We start from the raw sequence: 15879 nt of genomic DNA on the forward strand, positions 1-15879 counted from the left end.
AATGGTTGGAATGCGACCACCACCATCAGACTCACCATGGACTACTCTCCGGAATCGGTTGCATTCTTGGACACATGCATCTCCATCAAGGACGGTCACCTCTGCACTTCACTGTACCGCAAGCCCACGGATAACCTCACGATGCTCCACTTCTTCAGCTTCCACCCTAAACACGTTAAAGAAGCCATCCCCTACGGACAAGCCCTCCGTATACACAGGATCTGCTCAGATGAGGAGGATCGCAACAGACACCTCCAAACGCTGAAGGATGCCCTCATAAGAACAGGATATGGCGTTCGACTCATCGATCAACAGTTCCAACGCGCCACAGCGAAAAACCGCACCGACCTCCTCAGAAGACAAACACGGGACACGGCGGACAGAGTACCCTTCGTCGTCCAGTACTTCCCTGGAGTGGAGATGCTATGACATCTTCTCCGGAGCCTTCAACATGTCATTGATGAAAACGAACATCTCGCCAAGGCCATCCCCACACCCCCACTTCTTGCCTTCAAACAACTGCACAACCTCAAACAGACCATTGTCCGCAGCAAACTACCCAGCCTTCAGGAGAACAGTAACCACGACACCACACAACCCTGCCACAGCAACCTCTGCAAGAGGTACCGGATCATCGACATGGATGCCATCATCTCATGTGAGAACACCATCCACCAGGTACACAGTACATACTCTTGCAACTCGGCCAATGTTGTCTACCTGATACGCTGCAGGAAAGGATGTCCCGAGGCATGGTACATCGGGGAGACCAAGCAGACGCAACGACAACGGATGAATGAACACCGCTCGACAATCACCAGGCAAGAGTGTTCTCTTCCTGTTGGGGGACATTTCAGCGGTCACGGGCATTCGGCCTCTGATCTTCGGGTAAGCGTTCTCCAAGGCGTCCTTCACGACACGCGACAACGCAGAGCCGCTGAGCAGAAACTGATAGCCAAGTTCCGCACACATGAGACAGCCTCAACCGGGATCTTTGGTTCATGTCACACGATCTGTAACCCCCACGACTTGCCTGGGCTTGCAAAATCTCATTAACTGTCCTGTCTGGAGACAATACACATCTCTTTAAGCTGTGCTTAACGCTCTCTCCACTCACATTGTCTGTACCTTTAAGAATTGATTATCTGTAAAGACTCACATTCCAACCATTATTTTGTAAATTGAGTTTGTGTCTTTATATGCCCTGTTTGTGAACAGAACTCCCATTTACCTGACGAAGGAGCAGCGCTCTGAAACCTAGTGGCTTTTGCTACCAAATAAACCTGTTGGACTTGTGAGACTTCTTACTGTGTTTACCTCAGTCCAACGCCGGCACTTCCACATCATCAATATAGTTTATCAGCCTGAAAATTATCCATTTATCCTGGCTGTTTCCTGTTAGTTAGACAATGCTGTAAGAGTCCGATAATCTACTAATTTTAGAATTTTATATTAATTGGAAGAAACATTTTGGAATGTCATATTAACCACACTGCTAGCAAGTTGCAACTATGAAACAGTGGAAGACAACTCAAGGCTGTCAGTATTGTGAAGAACTGTCTTGCTGATAGAATTAAGTGCCTAATTGTTGAAGGATGCACCCCTTCGTTTTAAAGCTAAGAATCAGCTCAAGGCCTTTCTCAAAGAATAACTTGTTTTGTCCGCAACATGAATTCCTCCCTTTCGTGATAAGGGCTAGTACAAAACAGATATCTCTTAATTAGAATCGTCTTCTGACACATTGATCATTTAAGGGTATCAATAGTGTAAGTCATTTAAGACATATTCTTTGCTTATCTTTCCTGTTTCACCATGAGAGACAACACTTACTATCTGGTACTAATGGCTGTCTGGACATCTATGATTAGTTTCTGCTGTGTGTGAATGCAATTTGAGGAGGCCAAATGGCTACATATTGTGATAGTGATGCAGCATTGGTTATGGGAATGTCATTCAGATTTCTAATTCATGGAGGTGGCATTGACTGCAAAGAATGAACATTTGTTTTCAGTTACTGGTTATGTGACTGGAGCATATAGGTGGGGTTGAAGCTAGCAACCTCACTTTAATGGGTCAATACAAGTTACATCCAAATATGACACACGGACCCTCAGAATTACGGACAAATATCAGAGGTTTCATGATATGGTTGGCAGTCACACCGCCAGCTTTCCTTCAGCTCAACATCAATTAGGAAGAAGACAAAAGGCGGGATTTTCCACGCATTCCCACTGTGTGTTTCGCAATGATGGCAGCAGCCCGCCATTGTCCAGTGGTAGCCTGCCATTGTCAAGCAGCAGGATCTTCTGGTCCCACTGCTGTCAATGGGCTTTCCCATTTTATGAACCCTTGCCCACCAACACCCCGCCACAGGGAAAACCGCAGCGGGGGTACACCGCTGGCAGGAGCGGCAGATACGGCTGTTGGAAAAGGCCGGAGAATTCCGGCCAAAGACTTCCTGTGCGACCAGCATTCAGAGGATCTGCAGCCTTCTGAGGGTTTATCTCCACTATCTTTTGTTTAGTATATTTACTGAATAAATTTTGCTTTGATTCGTTACACCTGATTGTCTCCAGCATCTCATTCTACCTTGTGGATTAGCTAAGTGAGATCCACCACAGGAAATTGCAAATTTGTGAGTTAAAGTTAAATTGACCAGATACCAGGACTCCTAAATTTTAATCAGGTCCAAATTCTTACACCTCTATTTCTGCTAAAATGTCATCCCCATAAGCTCTTGTCATGCAGCTGTTTATGTGGCAACTTATTGAATGCCTTTTGGAAATCCAAATCGAATACATCTACTGGTTCTTCCTTATCCACCCTGTTTGCTACATCTTCAAAGAACTTGAATACATGTGCCAAACATGATTTTCTTTGCACAAAAGCATGCTGACTCTGTCTGATTTGCTAATTGTCTGCTGCTACCTCCATGACAATGGATTCTAGTATTTTTCCACTGACAGCTGTTGAATAAGTTGCTGTCAATTTTGATTTATTATTGTCACATGTGTTGGTATACAGTGAAAAGTATTGTTTCTTGCACGCTATACAAGACTAAGCATACCATTCATAGAGAAGGAAAGGAGAGAATGCAGAATATAGTGTTATATTCATAGATAGGGTGTAGAGAAAGATCAACTTAGTGCAAGATAGGTCCATTCAAAAGTCTGACGGCAGCAGGGAAGAAGCTGTTCTTGAGTCGGTTGGTACGTGACCTTGGACGTTTGTGTCTTTTTCTCGACAGAAGAGGGTGGAAGAGAGTATGTCCGGGGTGCGTGGGGTCCTTGATTCTGCTGGCTGCTTTTCCATGACAGCGGGAAGTGTAGACAGAGTCAATGGATGGGAGGCTGGTTTGTGTGATGGATTGGACTACATTCATAGAATCATAGAAACCCTACAGTGCAGAAGGAGGCCATTCGGCCCATCGAGTCTGCACCGACCACAATCCCACCCAGGCCCTACCCCCACATATTTACCCGCTAATCCCTCTAACCTATGCATCTCAGGACTCTAAGGGACAATTTTTAACCTGGCCAATCAACCTAACCCGCACATCTTTGGACTGTGGGAGGAAACCAGAGCACCCGGAGGAAACCCATGCAGACACGAGGAGAATGTGCAAACTCCACACAGACAGTGACCCGAGCCGGGAATCGAACCCGGGACCCTGGAGCTGTGAAGCAACAGTGCTAACCACTGTGCTACCGTGCCGCCCTTTCACGACCTTTTGTAGTTCCTTCCTTGAATAGAAAGGTGTTACATTTACAGTTTTCCCAATCCACTGGAACCTTTCCAGAATTTAGGGAATTCTGGAAGATTTTGTCCAGTGCAACCATTCTGGTGCTTTTGAGATCCTAGGATGTAGGCCATCAGGTCCAGAGGGCTTGTCAGCCTTTAACCCCATTAGTTTTCCTGGTACTTTTTTCTAGTGATTGCTTAAGTTCTTCCCTCCCTTTTGCCTCTTGATTCTTTTTACTATTCTTGGGATGTTTTTGCAACTTTTATTATGAAGACAGATACAAAACACTTGCTCAAAGTCTCTGAAATTTTCTTTCCCCCCCCCGCCCCCACAATTATTAATTCCCCAATTGTCTCCTCTCTATTTCTCATTCACTACGAGGATATTTGCATCCTAATTAATACAATGTAATGGAATTGAAGTTTCATTGTGAGTCCTTTCACATGTGCACTTTGGCTGCCCCTCCAACTCTGAACCCATTACTTCTGTTTTCATTTAATTACTTTCCTCATAGGCGGCACATCCTCCCTGATTGGGTTGGGGGGGGGGGGGGGGGGGGGGAAGGCAGTGAGGGAGCAAGTTTCACCCTGAACCAATTAATGGCGTAATGACCATAAAGTTGGTTAGGGCTTCCCGACCATATGGTCACCTGTGACCTTTAAACCATGGAGTTGAGCAGGACTACCCCCTCCAGATAAAATCCAGTCCATTAAGGCACATCCTGGGGTATGGTTACATAGACATCAGTCATTCTCCAGTAGCTAACCCAAGTTGTCTTCATTTTGTTGATATTTTTAAGGTGAGAATTTACAAGAGAGTCACATTCAGAAATATCATCAGTGTTCCAAATCTCCCCTTTGAAATACTCATTAAAATCTACCTCTGGTTAAACGATTGGCTATGTAGCCTAATATATCCTTCTCAGTGTCAAACAATTCTCTAACTATGCTTTGGTAAAGTGCCTGAAGACATTAATCTCAGTTAGAGGTGCTGTGTAAACATGAGTTGTTACTGTTGGATCAACTCGGAGCTGAATGCCTCTTACAAAATAATGTCTATCGTGATTTGGTGAAGCTAATTTCCCAGGGTGGAAGAGTCAATTACTAGGGGGCGTAGGTTTAAGATGCGAGGGGCAAGGTTTAAAGGGGATGTGTGAGGCAAGTTTTCTTACACGGGGGTGGTGGGTGCCTGGACCTCGTTGCCGGGGGAAGTAGTGCCAGCAGATACGATAGTGACTTTTAAGGGGCATCTTGACAAATACATGAATAGGATGGGAATAGAGGGATATGGTCCCTGGAAAAGTAGGGGGTTTTAGTTCAGTGAGGCAGCATGGTCGGTGCAGGCTTGGAGGGCCGAAGGGCCTGTTCCTGTGTTGTAATTTTCTTTGTTCTTTGTTCTAATTTCATTTCAATTGTCTCACATGCCTCAATGATAGACTTTTGCCACTTGAATGAGATGATTACAGTAAAACCATCAACAACGGCATGATTACAGCAGGGTTTCTTGTCATGACAGCCAGTTTCTGACTTAGCATATGCTGAAAGGATGTTTCCCCTTGTGGGGGATTCTAGATTTAGGGGACACAGTTCATAAGTTAGGGAGCCCACATTGAAGACTGAGATGAGAAGAATTTCTTTGTCTCTCAGTCTGTGGAATTCTTCTCCAAAAAGCTCTGGATGTTGTGGGGTCACTGAATTCATTTAAGGTTAGGTAAGACAGATCTATGATCAATAATGGAGTCAAGGGTTATTGGGGGATGCAGACAGTAAAATGGAGTTGAGGCCACAATCGGATTAGTCATGATCTTATTGAATGGTGGAGCAGGGGAAGGCGATGTAGTATTATCGCTGGGCTATTAATCCAGAAACTCAGATAATGTTCTGGAGACCCAGGTTTGAATCCCGCCACGGCAGATGGTGGAATTTGAATTCAATAAAAAAAATCTGGAATTAGGAATCTACTGAAGGCCATGAAACCATTGTTGATTGTCGGAAAAATCCATCTGGTTCACTAATGTCCTTTAGGGAGGAAATCTGCCGTCCTTACCTGGCCTGGCCTATACGTAACTCCAGAGCCACAGCAGTGTAGCTGACTTTCAGTTGCCCTCTGAACAAGGGCAATTAGGGATAGGCAATAAATGCTGGCCAGCCAGTGATGCCCATGTCCCACAAATGCTCGAGGGTTCAAATTGCCAACCGCTTTTCCTGGTGCCCGTGTTTGCATGTGCGACGTACCAGCTCAAATAGAACAGCATATCTACTGGGGGAAGGCGTGGGAAATCAATGGTGAGGAGAAGGAAGGCAATGGACACGACTCATCTATTCAATTAATGAGTGAAGCATTAATGATTTTGATAATGCAAAAAGTTCTTCCTTGTTAAGTGATAAAATACAATCATTTAGCAGACAGTTTCACAGTACAGCTTGTAAATTAACTTTGAGTCTCACACATAATCACAATGATGACATATTCTTATCAACTTCTTTATCAGTCATGTCATTCTGGTGGAAGCCGCTGCTGTGATGCTCCCAATATTCCATATCTCAAACCGAAAACTTCATTTTCAATGCACTGAATGTGGTTGAGCGACAACACCGCCCCTTCAAAAATTTCTGTTCAATATCTACACACTGAGTTAAGCTTTTAAGTCAACTATTTACTCAACACTTAAGCTTTTAACATGTCAGACACAGTGATGCATTGAGACAGAGGAGCTGTTCCCGTACAGATCCTCTCATTTCTCACTTGCATTTTCTAAATAACTTTGTTGTTATGTACCGAGCAGTAATTATTTAAAGGCTTGGATTACTCGGGAACAAACACGTCATGAATTATGGAGAAAATCCTTCAAGGTCAGCCTCTGGCAATTCAGTTTCTCGCGCTGAGGGAATGAGATTTGTGTCCAACATCCATTCCCTCCAGAACTTCCGAAAGCAAGCACTGCACTCATGCCATCACACGACACTATAACAATGAGCTGTGCAATTTCCTCTTGAAAGCCTTCTGCCCATCCAATTCCCTATCTGCTCCTTGGAAGGCTCTCATTAAAATGTACTCCTTTAATTAAGTATTTGTTTGTACGTTGTAATATCTCCTTCTTTGACTTGGCGTCAATTTTTGTCAGGTATCTGCTCCTGTGAAATGCTGCGGCTCATATGACCACTTGATGATAATCTATTCAGGTTCTTGGTGTTTATTGGCACTACACTTTTAAAAAAATCTTGTTGGCTGTAAACTACTTTGGGATGTTCTGAGGTCACACAAGGCAAGGATCTAAATGCAAGATTTTCTTATTACATTTCACTCTGAACGTCATTGTTCTCGAGTCACTCAGTGCAGACAAGGCCCTTCAGCCCATCGAGTTTGCACCGGCAATAACTCCCACTAAAGTCATGCTAACCCCATTTTCTGGCACTTGTCCCATATCCTTGAATGTTATGATGTTTCAAGTGCTTAACCAAATGCTTCTTAAAGGTTGTAAGATTTCTAGCCTCCACTACCTTCCCAGGCATTGCATTCCAGATTCCCACCACCCTCTGAGTGAAAAAGTGTTTTCTCAAATACTCTCTGAATCTCCTGCCCCTTACCCTAAAACTATGCCCCCTCGTGATTGACCCTTCAACCAAGGGGAACAGCTGCCTCCTAGTCACCCTGTCCATTCCCCTCATAATCTTATACACGTGGGGTGGCATGGTGGTTAGCACTGCTACCTCAATACCAGGGACCCGGATTCAATTTCCACCTCGAGTGACTGTTTGCACATCCTCCCCATGTCTGCATGAGTTTCCTCCGGGTGCTCCGGTTTCCTCCCACAGTCCAAAGATGTGCGGGTTAGGTGCATTGGCCATGCTAAATTGACTCTTAGTGTCAGGGGAACTAACAGGGTAAATATGTGGGGTTATGGGAATAGAGCCTGGATGGGATTGTTTTCGGTGCAGGCTCGATGGGCCGAATGGCCTCCTTCTGCATTGTAGTGATTCTATTCTATTCTGTACCTCAATCATGTCCCCCCTCAGCCTTCTCTGTTCCAGAGAAAACAATCGAAGACGATCCAGCCTCTCATTATAAGTATCAAACATTTTATAAAGGGAGAAAGAAATTCATGTCTTTTTCTATCCCCTTTCCATCCTCCCAACCTTCTAAAGCAACCCCCTCTCCCTCCACCTATCACACATCCCCCTAGCAAAGCCAGGCATTCGAACACGAACTCTCAACGAGCACAATTCCCACACGAACAGCAATTCAACTCTGGCTGAACTCTGGAACTTTCTTGCACCATTTCCCCACAAGGCGCATCTGAATCAAACTTTGCCAACTTGGCACAGACAGGGTACCGACCCTGGGAATTTACAGATCTGTACTGCTGAGAGGCCCAATCAGAATATCACCTTGAAAAATATTCATTTGCATTTTCAGAGATATTTTTGGACAAAGAGCTGAAATTCTCAATGCCGCTCATAGAATCACAGAATCCCTACAGTGCAGAAGGAGGCCTTTTGGCTCATCGAGTCTGCACCAACTCACTGAATAGCTTTCCACCCAGGCCTAGCAAGCCCTCTGCCCTATCCCCGCAATCCAGCACATGCATCATAACTAATATACCTAACCTACATACATTCGGGGTAATTTAGCATGGATAATCCACCTAACCTGCACATCTTTGGAGTGAGAAATCTCATAACACCAGGTTAAAGTCCAACAAATTTATTTGGTAGCACGAGCTTTCGGAGTGCTGTTCCTTGAAGGAGCAGTGCTCTGAAAGCTCGTGCTACCAAATAAACCTGTTGGACTTTAACCTGGTGTTGTGAGACTTCTTACTGTGCCGACCCCAGTCACATCTTTGGAGTGGGGGAGGAAACTGGAGCACCTGGAGGAAACCCATGCAGACATAGGGAGAACATGCAGATGCTACACAGTCATCTAAGCCCACTGGGTATGTAAGATGTTTTGATTTTGGGGTGCAGGTGTTTGCAACACTGATAGGAGTCTTCAATTCCATTCAGACTCGATGCCAAAAAGGCCAATGTTCAACTTGTCCTGCAAGACAGTGGAAAGGCAGGAAACTCCACATACTTTACAGATCTTGCTCTGTTTCCTGAAATTTAATTTTAAAAACAATGTTTATCTTTCGTTTTAATAAGCTACAAGCTGATCTCCAAGGGCATTGTTCACAGCACAGTTTAGCTGTTAACCTGACCTGACCTTTTCAGGCTATTATCCGAGTACTCCCTTGTTGGTACTCAGGGAATGACAACTGCTTGTAAATTGTGGAGGGTGTTACTAGATGAATAAATTACTGGTACACTTCAGTCTTCAGGTCAATTGGCAACACTTAACATGGTGTGTGGCCTGTAGAGTGTGAACAATGCATACCACATACAAAGCTTCTATACATTATGAATCTGACAAGTTGAATCCCTGATTGAAATGACTTTCAGCCAACCTCTCTCAAGCGGACAGGTGCACTAGAGCAATTCTTGCTCTATTTCCGTGTTTCTTTATCTCTCTTCTCTCCTTCTGTCATCTTGAAACTGTGGCTATGAATCTGGAGCTACTGGTATGCTGTGACATTGTACCATCTTGATATTCCCCAAAGCTGCCACATAGATGATGGCCATGATGTGGAGATGCTGGTGTTGGACTGGGGTGGGCACAGTAAGAGGTCTCACAACACCAGGTTAAAGTCCAACTGGTTTATTTGGAATCACGAGCTTTCGGAACGCTGCTCCTTCATCAGGTGATCTGATGAAGGAGCGGTGCTCCGAAAGCTCATGATTCCAAATAAACCTGTTGGACTTTAACCTGGGGTTGTGAGACCTCTAGATGATAATGGACAGCAGCCTTAATTCCAAACTAATATAATACAGACACATATGGAACTGGTACCCAACTTGAATTCATACAGAAGCCTCTGGCTCAAGAGCCACACGCCCAACAACTCAAATCCGAGTAGCCATACTACAGTCACAAACTTGCCAACAGTAATGTTGCCATCATATGTCAGGGTACAAATTCCCTTTGGGCAATAGTGCTGTAATGTCCTAGCTATGTTAGGGGTTGTGGGTTTATACAGAAAGAAAAGACTTGGTTTGCATACGTAGGGCTAAATCTTATCGAAAAATGGCAAAGTGTTGTTTCCAGTGAAAACAACGGTGTGTTTCTATCCAGATCTTCCGACACTGCCAAAAAAAATCAAAGGGGCGTGCTCCACGTCTTCGTGCAGGGGGAAATGGGATCACTAGGTGCCAACAAAATCTGGTTGCACAGAGACTGTGACTCCATCTATGTAGAATCATCGAATTCTACAGTGCAAAAGGAGGCCATTCGGCACATTGCGTCTGCACCGACCACAATCCCACCCAGGTCCTATCCCATAACCCCATACATTTACCTGAGCTAGTCCCCCTGACACTAAGGGGCAATTTAGCATGGCCAATCAACCTAACCTGCACATATTTGGACTGTGGGAGGAAACTGGAACACCCACAGGAAATCCACGCAGAAACGGGGAGAATGTGTAAACTCCACACAGACAGTGACCCAAGGCCGGAATTGAACCCGAGTCCTTGGCGCTGTGAAGCAGCAGTGCTAACCACTGTGCTAACAACATTGTATATATAAACCTGTATTATCTGTATAAACCTCCCCTCCGCAGCCCACCACAGGGATCTGAGGTGCTCGTCTCCCTATCTCCGATCGGAATTGGCCACTTCTCCCCCATCACCGGTCATCGGCCTCTTATAAACCCCCCCCCCCCCCCCCAAGATCATCGGCCCATTCTCCCCCCACCCGATCAACTGCCACCACACCCCCCTCCCCCCTGCCGGGCTGAATGTGGCAGTGCCAAACTCTGCCAGGGCTAGTTTGCAGGGCACTGCCTGACCATATCCCTCTCCCCCCAGAGCTACACTTACCTTTAAGCCTTTGGGGAGATCCCATGATAGGTTTATGTCTGTATGAACCTGTTGTAAACCTTGCCGACATTATATCATGCTGGCAGAGTGTCAATATATGGTGGGGGTGTCAACATCTCGCCTTGCAGTCTTCTGGCACTGCGGTGAGTAACACCAGGGACAAAACCCCAAAGTGGCAGAGCAAATTTGTACATTTTATTCATTTTTACTGAACACAATTTTTATTTATTTATTAGTTCTGAAGAGAAGACTGCTAACAGATAGCACTCTGTGTACTGCTGTTAGAGTTGTAAATAAAAGGATTTTGGTGAAGGGGCTTCTGCCTCTGCAGCCTTATTACAGGGCAAACCTCTCGAAACAAAGGACACAATGGATTACTGGAGCAAACATACCAAATGGCCTGTCTCTGTGCCTTAACACTTAGACTCTGAAATCATTGCTTTAAATGTTATTAAATGTTAATAACATTTAAATATATTCAAATGAATGTAAAACAGGTTCACAACATTAATGCGTGAACTTCGTGATGTCGCTGGCGAGGGGTGGAGATGATCTGAAATTGCATTCTCACTAGCGAGAACTGTGATTGCCAGATCTTAAGGCCCCACCAGCATTTGCACAGATGGCAAACGTAGGCTGAAGATCGCTCCTGCAGCTTCAAACTAACACACAACAGGTTTTATTGAAAGAGATGTTCTCTGCTCTGCACATAATACAAAACTGAAAGTAAAACAGCAGCCTATGTTTACACCCTAATGACATAATTGAATCATGCGATCAGCTTTTAAAGCAACCTGCAACCCTTTTAAATATATAACAAGTACCCAATGGGCATTATCACAATGATGGCTTTTAGGTGACCTGTCCAACAGCAATTGATGATGGGGCATCTAATAAGTACCCATTGTGTTTCCACTTTACTTGTGACTTTTCTACCTCTGACACCCTGATGAGTGATCATTGTCATACCCACTCCACAGCGATCTATTTTGTCTTATAAAATATGGAAGGCAAGTACCTTGATCGCTCCAGTAGAGATTTGTATTTCATGAAGTCGTCGCATGGTCCCGTCACGATCAATGAAGTAGGATGAGGCGAGTTGATGGAGGGCCTCCACACTCTGGCTGGCATTTGCTGACTTTCGATCTAACTTGCTTTTGTCCATGTACATGGTAAGTGCTTCTTCGCCTGCAGGGAGAAGAACAATAAACAGTTCAGTCAGAATGACTGGGAGGCAAGAAGAGCAGTGGTACCATGGGGCATGTAATGACTTCAGTCAGGCCATTGAGGTTGGTCTATTGGAGTATGAACTTCCTGATTAAGGATTCAGCCTTTTTAGTTTTCTCAAAAACCTTTGTTGATGTTTTGTTTACACTTCAGCCCCACACTCCTGATCTACGGACGCCTGGCGCGGAGGGGGGCGGGGAAGGAAGAGGACCTCTTCGTGAACCTGCTCCAGTGCCTAGCGAGGTGTGCCATCTACAGGTCCAGGCAGCGGGCGATCGAGGGGGCTGTCCAACCTGACTGTCTGCCCCTCTACCGCGACTATATTCACAGCCAGGTGTCCCTGGAAAGGGAGCATGCGGTGCCCGAGTACACAGTTGATGCCTTCCGTGTCCACTGGGCACCGCAGGGATGGGGGTGTATTATTGACCCCCTTAATCACATTTTAATTTGATGTTTTAAGTTTCCTTTCCACTTTGTTTTTTGTTTCAGGCGATACTCCTTTTAGGGAGCTTCCCTTTTGAGTTGTCCCTAAGTTAGTTTGATTTTGTTTATTTGGTTGGACACAAAAAGATGCCCCTGATTAAGGATTCAATGGATGGGCCAATCAGGGAGTCTTTGCCTTGCACTTAACCAGGAGTGTCAGTTCCTCTGACACCCTCAGAAGTAGACTGCTGACTGCTAGCACTCTGTGAACTGCTGTTAGAGTTGTAAATAAAAGGATTTTGCTGAAGGGGCTTCTGCCTCTGCAGACTTCTTATAGGACAAATCTCTTGAAATACAGGACATGATGGATTACTGGATTAAACATATGAAACGGCCTGTTTCTGTGCCTTAACACTTAGTCTCTGAAATCATTGCTTTACTGAATGCATCAAATTATGTTTCAGTTTTACTTTAATAAACTTGAAAACATTTGACCTATGAGAAAGTTACACCCTGTCTTCAACAGAAGTGGCTGCAGGATATTTAACAGTCAGAAAGGGTAATGTGCAAGCTGCTCCTCAAGGTATGTAGATGCCAGGCAGGCTGAGATCCTTGTCTGGAGTGTTACGCGAACTAGACATTCCCTATGCACCCACCCCCCCTCCCCCCACCCCCTGCCTTCGCTTCTCATTGGGTCTTTCTCATGTTGATTGGAAGGGGTAACTTATAAAAAGTCACACACTAGCGAAACATTTAGCCATTTGAGCTCATACACACCTCAGAGCGTCACAACCCAACTGCCAGTGTCCTCTGCATGACGTTTTGCCTTATCCAGACCCAGCAAAGGTGATCTAGCAAACTAATCTGACCCAAGCACGTTAACTGCCCTGTAAGTAAGACCGACAAAACTCCTTCATGGCCTAATGAAATCCTTTGATTCATTCTGCCTACTTGTGTCAGTTATGTGAAAGAGCTTTCCAATTAGGCCTACTGCCCTAAGTGGTGACAAATCTCTTAGTCCCAATGACTTACATCCTACTATTGAATGTTGGAGCTGTTGTGAAGTGCCAATGGCCGACTCCTATTTCATATGTTCCCATGGTCCTAAACATAGATCCTTGTCTTCCCTGCCTTGCAAACTGTCCACCTTTCCTGCAGTATATATATACAATTCCTCCCTGAAGGTTACTGTTGAATCTGCTTCCACCATTCTTTCAGGCAGTGCATTCCAGTTCATAATGACTTGCTGTGTTAAAAATAAAACATTCTCCCCATCTCCCCTGTTGGCTTTTGTGCCAATTATCTTAAACCTGTATCTTCATAAAATATATAAGTGCACCTTTTTCCCCCCAATGAAGATACTAATAAGTTTTTTTGGCTACATGCAATTGTCAAAATGGTAGCAAAGCAACAAAGTTCAACAGGCCGGTTATTCCAGTAACTAATTACTTAGCTTAAGCTTGCTTGGTGACTCAATCCTGCTTAAAGTTTATGGATACATTTTGAGTACATTCTAAAAGCTAGGATAGAAGGACATGGTATTATGTCTTTTCATTCATCCGCCATATCACCTTGACACTGCATACTTTCAGTGTAAAAACTTGTTGCTCAAAACATGACACTGGGTCTAGTTATTTGTAAAAGACTCTCAGTTCCTATTCTAAGTCCCATTCATTGCTGCTGAAATGTCAGGCCATGACTTATCTGAATGTCTCAGCTGTTCAACATAAATGTCACAGCAATGGTGTGTGCCTGCTCACAGAGCTTGGGTGGGTCATTTCATTCCTGTGAGAGACACCACTTGTTTAATGGGTAGTTTATGCATTTGGAGCGTTGCCAATCCTCTGGCCACAATAGCTGGAAAGGTGGGAGGTAGTCGGATAGCAGGAACTGGGATGCATTCAGGGTGATCTGCTCTTCCTTCATACAACAATCTTCCATGATAGCAGGTACGAATTCAAACAGGACAAGGTCCATATAATAACTCCAGGAGTCGGCCATAATGGAATAGTGCTTTATTGCACAAAATAAAGTAAAGAGAAACTGCAAATCTGTGGTGAACACAAACAGGTCCCAACTCAAACAATGCAACAAAGTTTTGAGTTTAAAGTTTATTTATTAGTATCACAAGTAGCCTTACATTAACACTGCAATGAAGTCACTATGAAAATCCCCTAGTTGCCACACTCCGGTGCCTGTTCGGGTACACCGAGGGAGAATTTAGCATGGCCAATGCACCTAACCAGCACATCTTTTGGACTATGGGAGAAAACCGGAGCACCCGGAGGAAATCCACGCAGACACAGGGAGAAGGTGCAGACTCTCTGCAGAGGCAGTGACCCAAGCTGGGAATTGAATCTGGGTCTCTGGCATTGTGAAGCAGCAGTTGGTGATTATGCTGTAAAGTGAAGGGAGCAGTTTAAGTTTCTCTCCAGCAGGACATGAAGGGAGACTTCAGATAGCAAGGCTGAAACTAAAGAACAGAAAGGTCCCAAAACCAGGGCGACGGACAAAAGGAAGTTCCAAGAAGACCTTCCGGTCAAAGGGAAAGAACAGAATCTGGAAACTATCCTGCTAAGTAAAGTTAAGAGTGAGGATCAATGGCTCCAAGTTAAAAGACAGGGCTGCAAGGTGCAGATCTGGGAGAGCATGACTTGTCCAGTAGTAAGCTCAGCTGGGATTGGAGCAGGGGCTGCAAAGTGGCACGGTGGTTAGCACTCCTGCCTCACAGGATCAGGGACCCAGATTCGATTCCTGCCTTGGGTGACTGTCTGTGTGGAGTCTGCACGTTCTCCCTGTGTCTGTGCAGGTTTTCTCCGGGTGCTCTGGTTTCCTCCCACAGTCCAAAGATGTGAAGGTTGGGTGGATTGGCCATACTAAATTGCCTATTAGTGTCCCAAAATAAGAACATAAGAAACAGGAGCAGGAGTAGGCCATCTAGCTCCTCGAGCCTGCCCCGCCGTTCAATAAGATCATGGCTGATCTGAAGTGGATCAGTTCCACTTACCCGCCCGATCCCCATAACTCCTAATTCCCTTACCGATCAGGAATCCATCTATCCGTGATTTAAACATATTCAACGAGGTAGCCTCCACCACTTCAGTGGACAGAGAATTCCAGAGATTCACCACCCTCTGAGAGAAGAAGTTCCTCCTCAACTCTGTCCTAAACTGACCCCCCTGTATTTTGAGGCTGTGCCCTCTAGTTCTCGCTTCCTTTCTAAGTGGAAAGAATCTCTCCACCTCTACCCTATCCAGCCCCTTCATTATCTTATAGGTCTCTATAAGGTCCCCCCTCAGCCTTCTAAATTCCAACGAGTACAAACCCAATCTGCTCAGTCTCTCCTCATAATCAACACCCCTCAACTCCGGTATCAACCTGGTGAACCTTCTCTGCACTCCCTCCAAGGCCAATATATCCTTCCGCAAATAAGGGGACCAATACTGCACACAGTATTCCAGCTGCGGCCTCACCAATGCCCTGTACAGATGCAGCAAGACATCTCTGCTTTTATATTCTATCCCCCTTGCGATATAGGCCAACATCTCATTTGCCTTCTTGATCACCTGTTGC

The 15879-nt window shown here is 45.0% G+C and overlaps 1 protein-coding gene across 1 annotated transcript in view; it reads right to left on the reverse strand.

Annotated features, from left to right (window-relative positions):
* Positions 1-15879, reverse strand: part of brinp1 (bone morphogenetic protein/retinoic acid inducible neural-specific 1) — a 400353-nt gene that overhangs the window by 98144 nt on the left and 286330 nt on the right. Inside the window, exon 4 of the mRNA XM_078227598.1 lies at positions 11675-11844. Coding sequence (XP_078083724.1) covers positions 11675-11844 — 170 coding nt within the window. The remainder of the gene's footprint in view (positions 1-11674; positions 11845-15879) is intronic.

This window comes from Mustelus asterias, chromosome 13 (assembly GCF_964213995.1).
Source record: "Mustelus asterias chromosome 13, sMusAst1.hap1.1, whole genome shotgun sequence".
In the NCBI taxonomy this organism is placed as follows: Eukaryota; Metazoa; Chordata; class Chondrichthyes; order Carcharhiniformes; family Triakidae; genus Mustelus; species Mustelus asterias.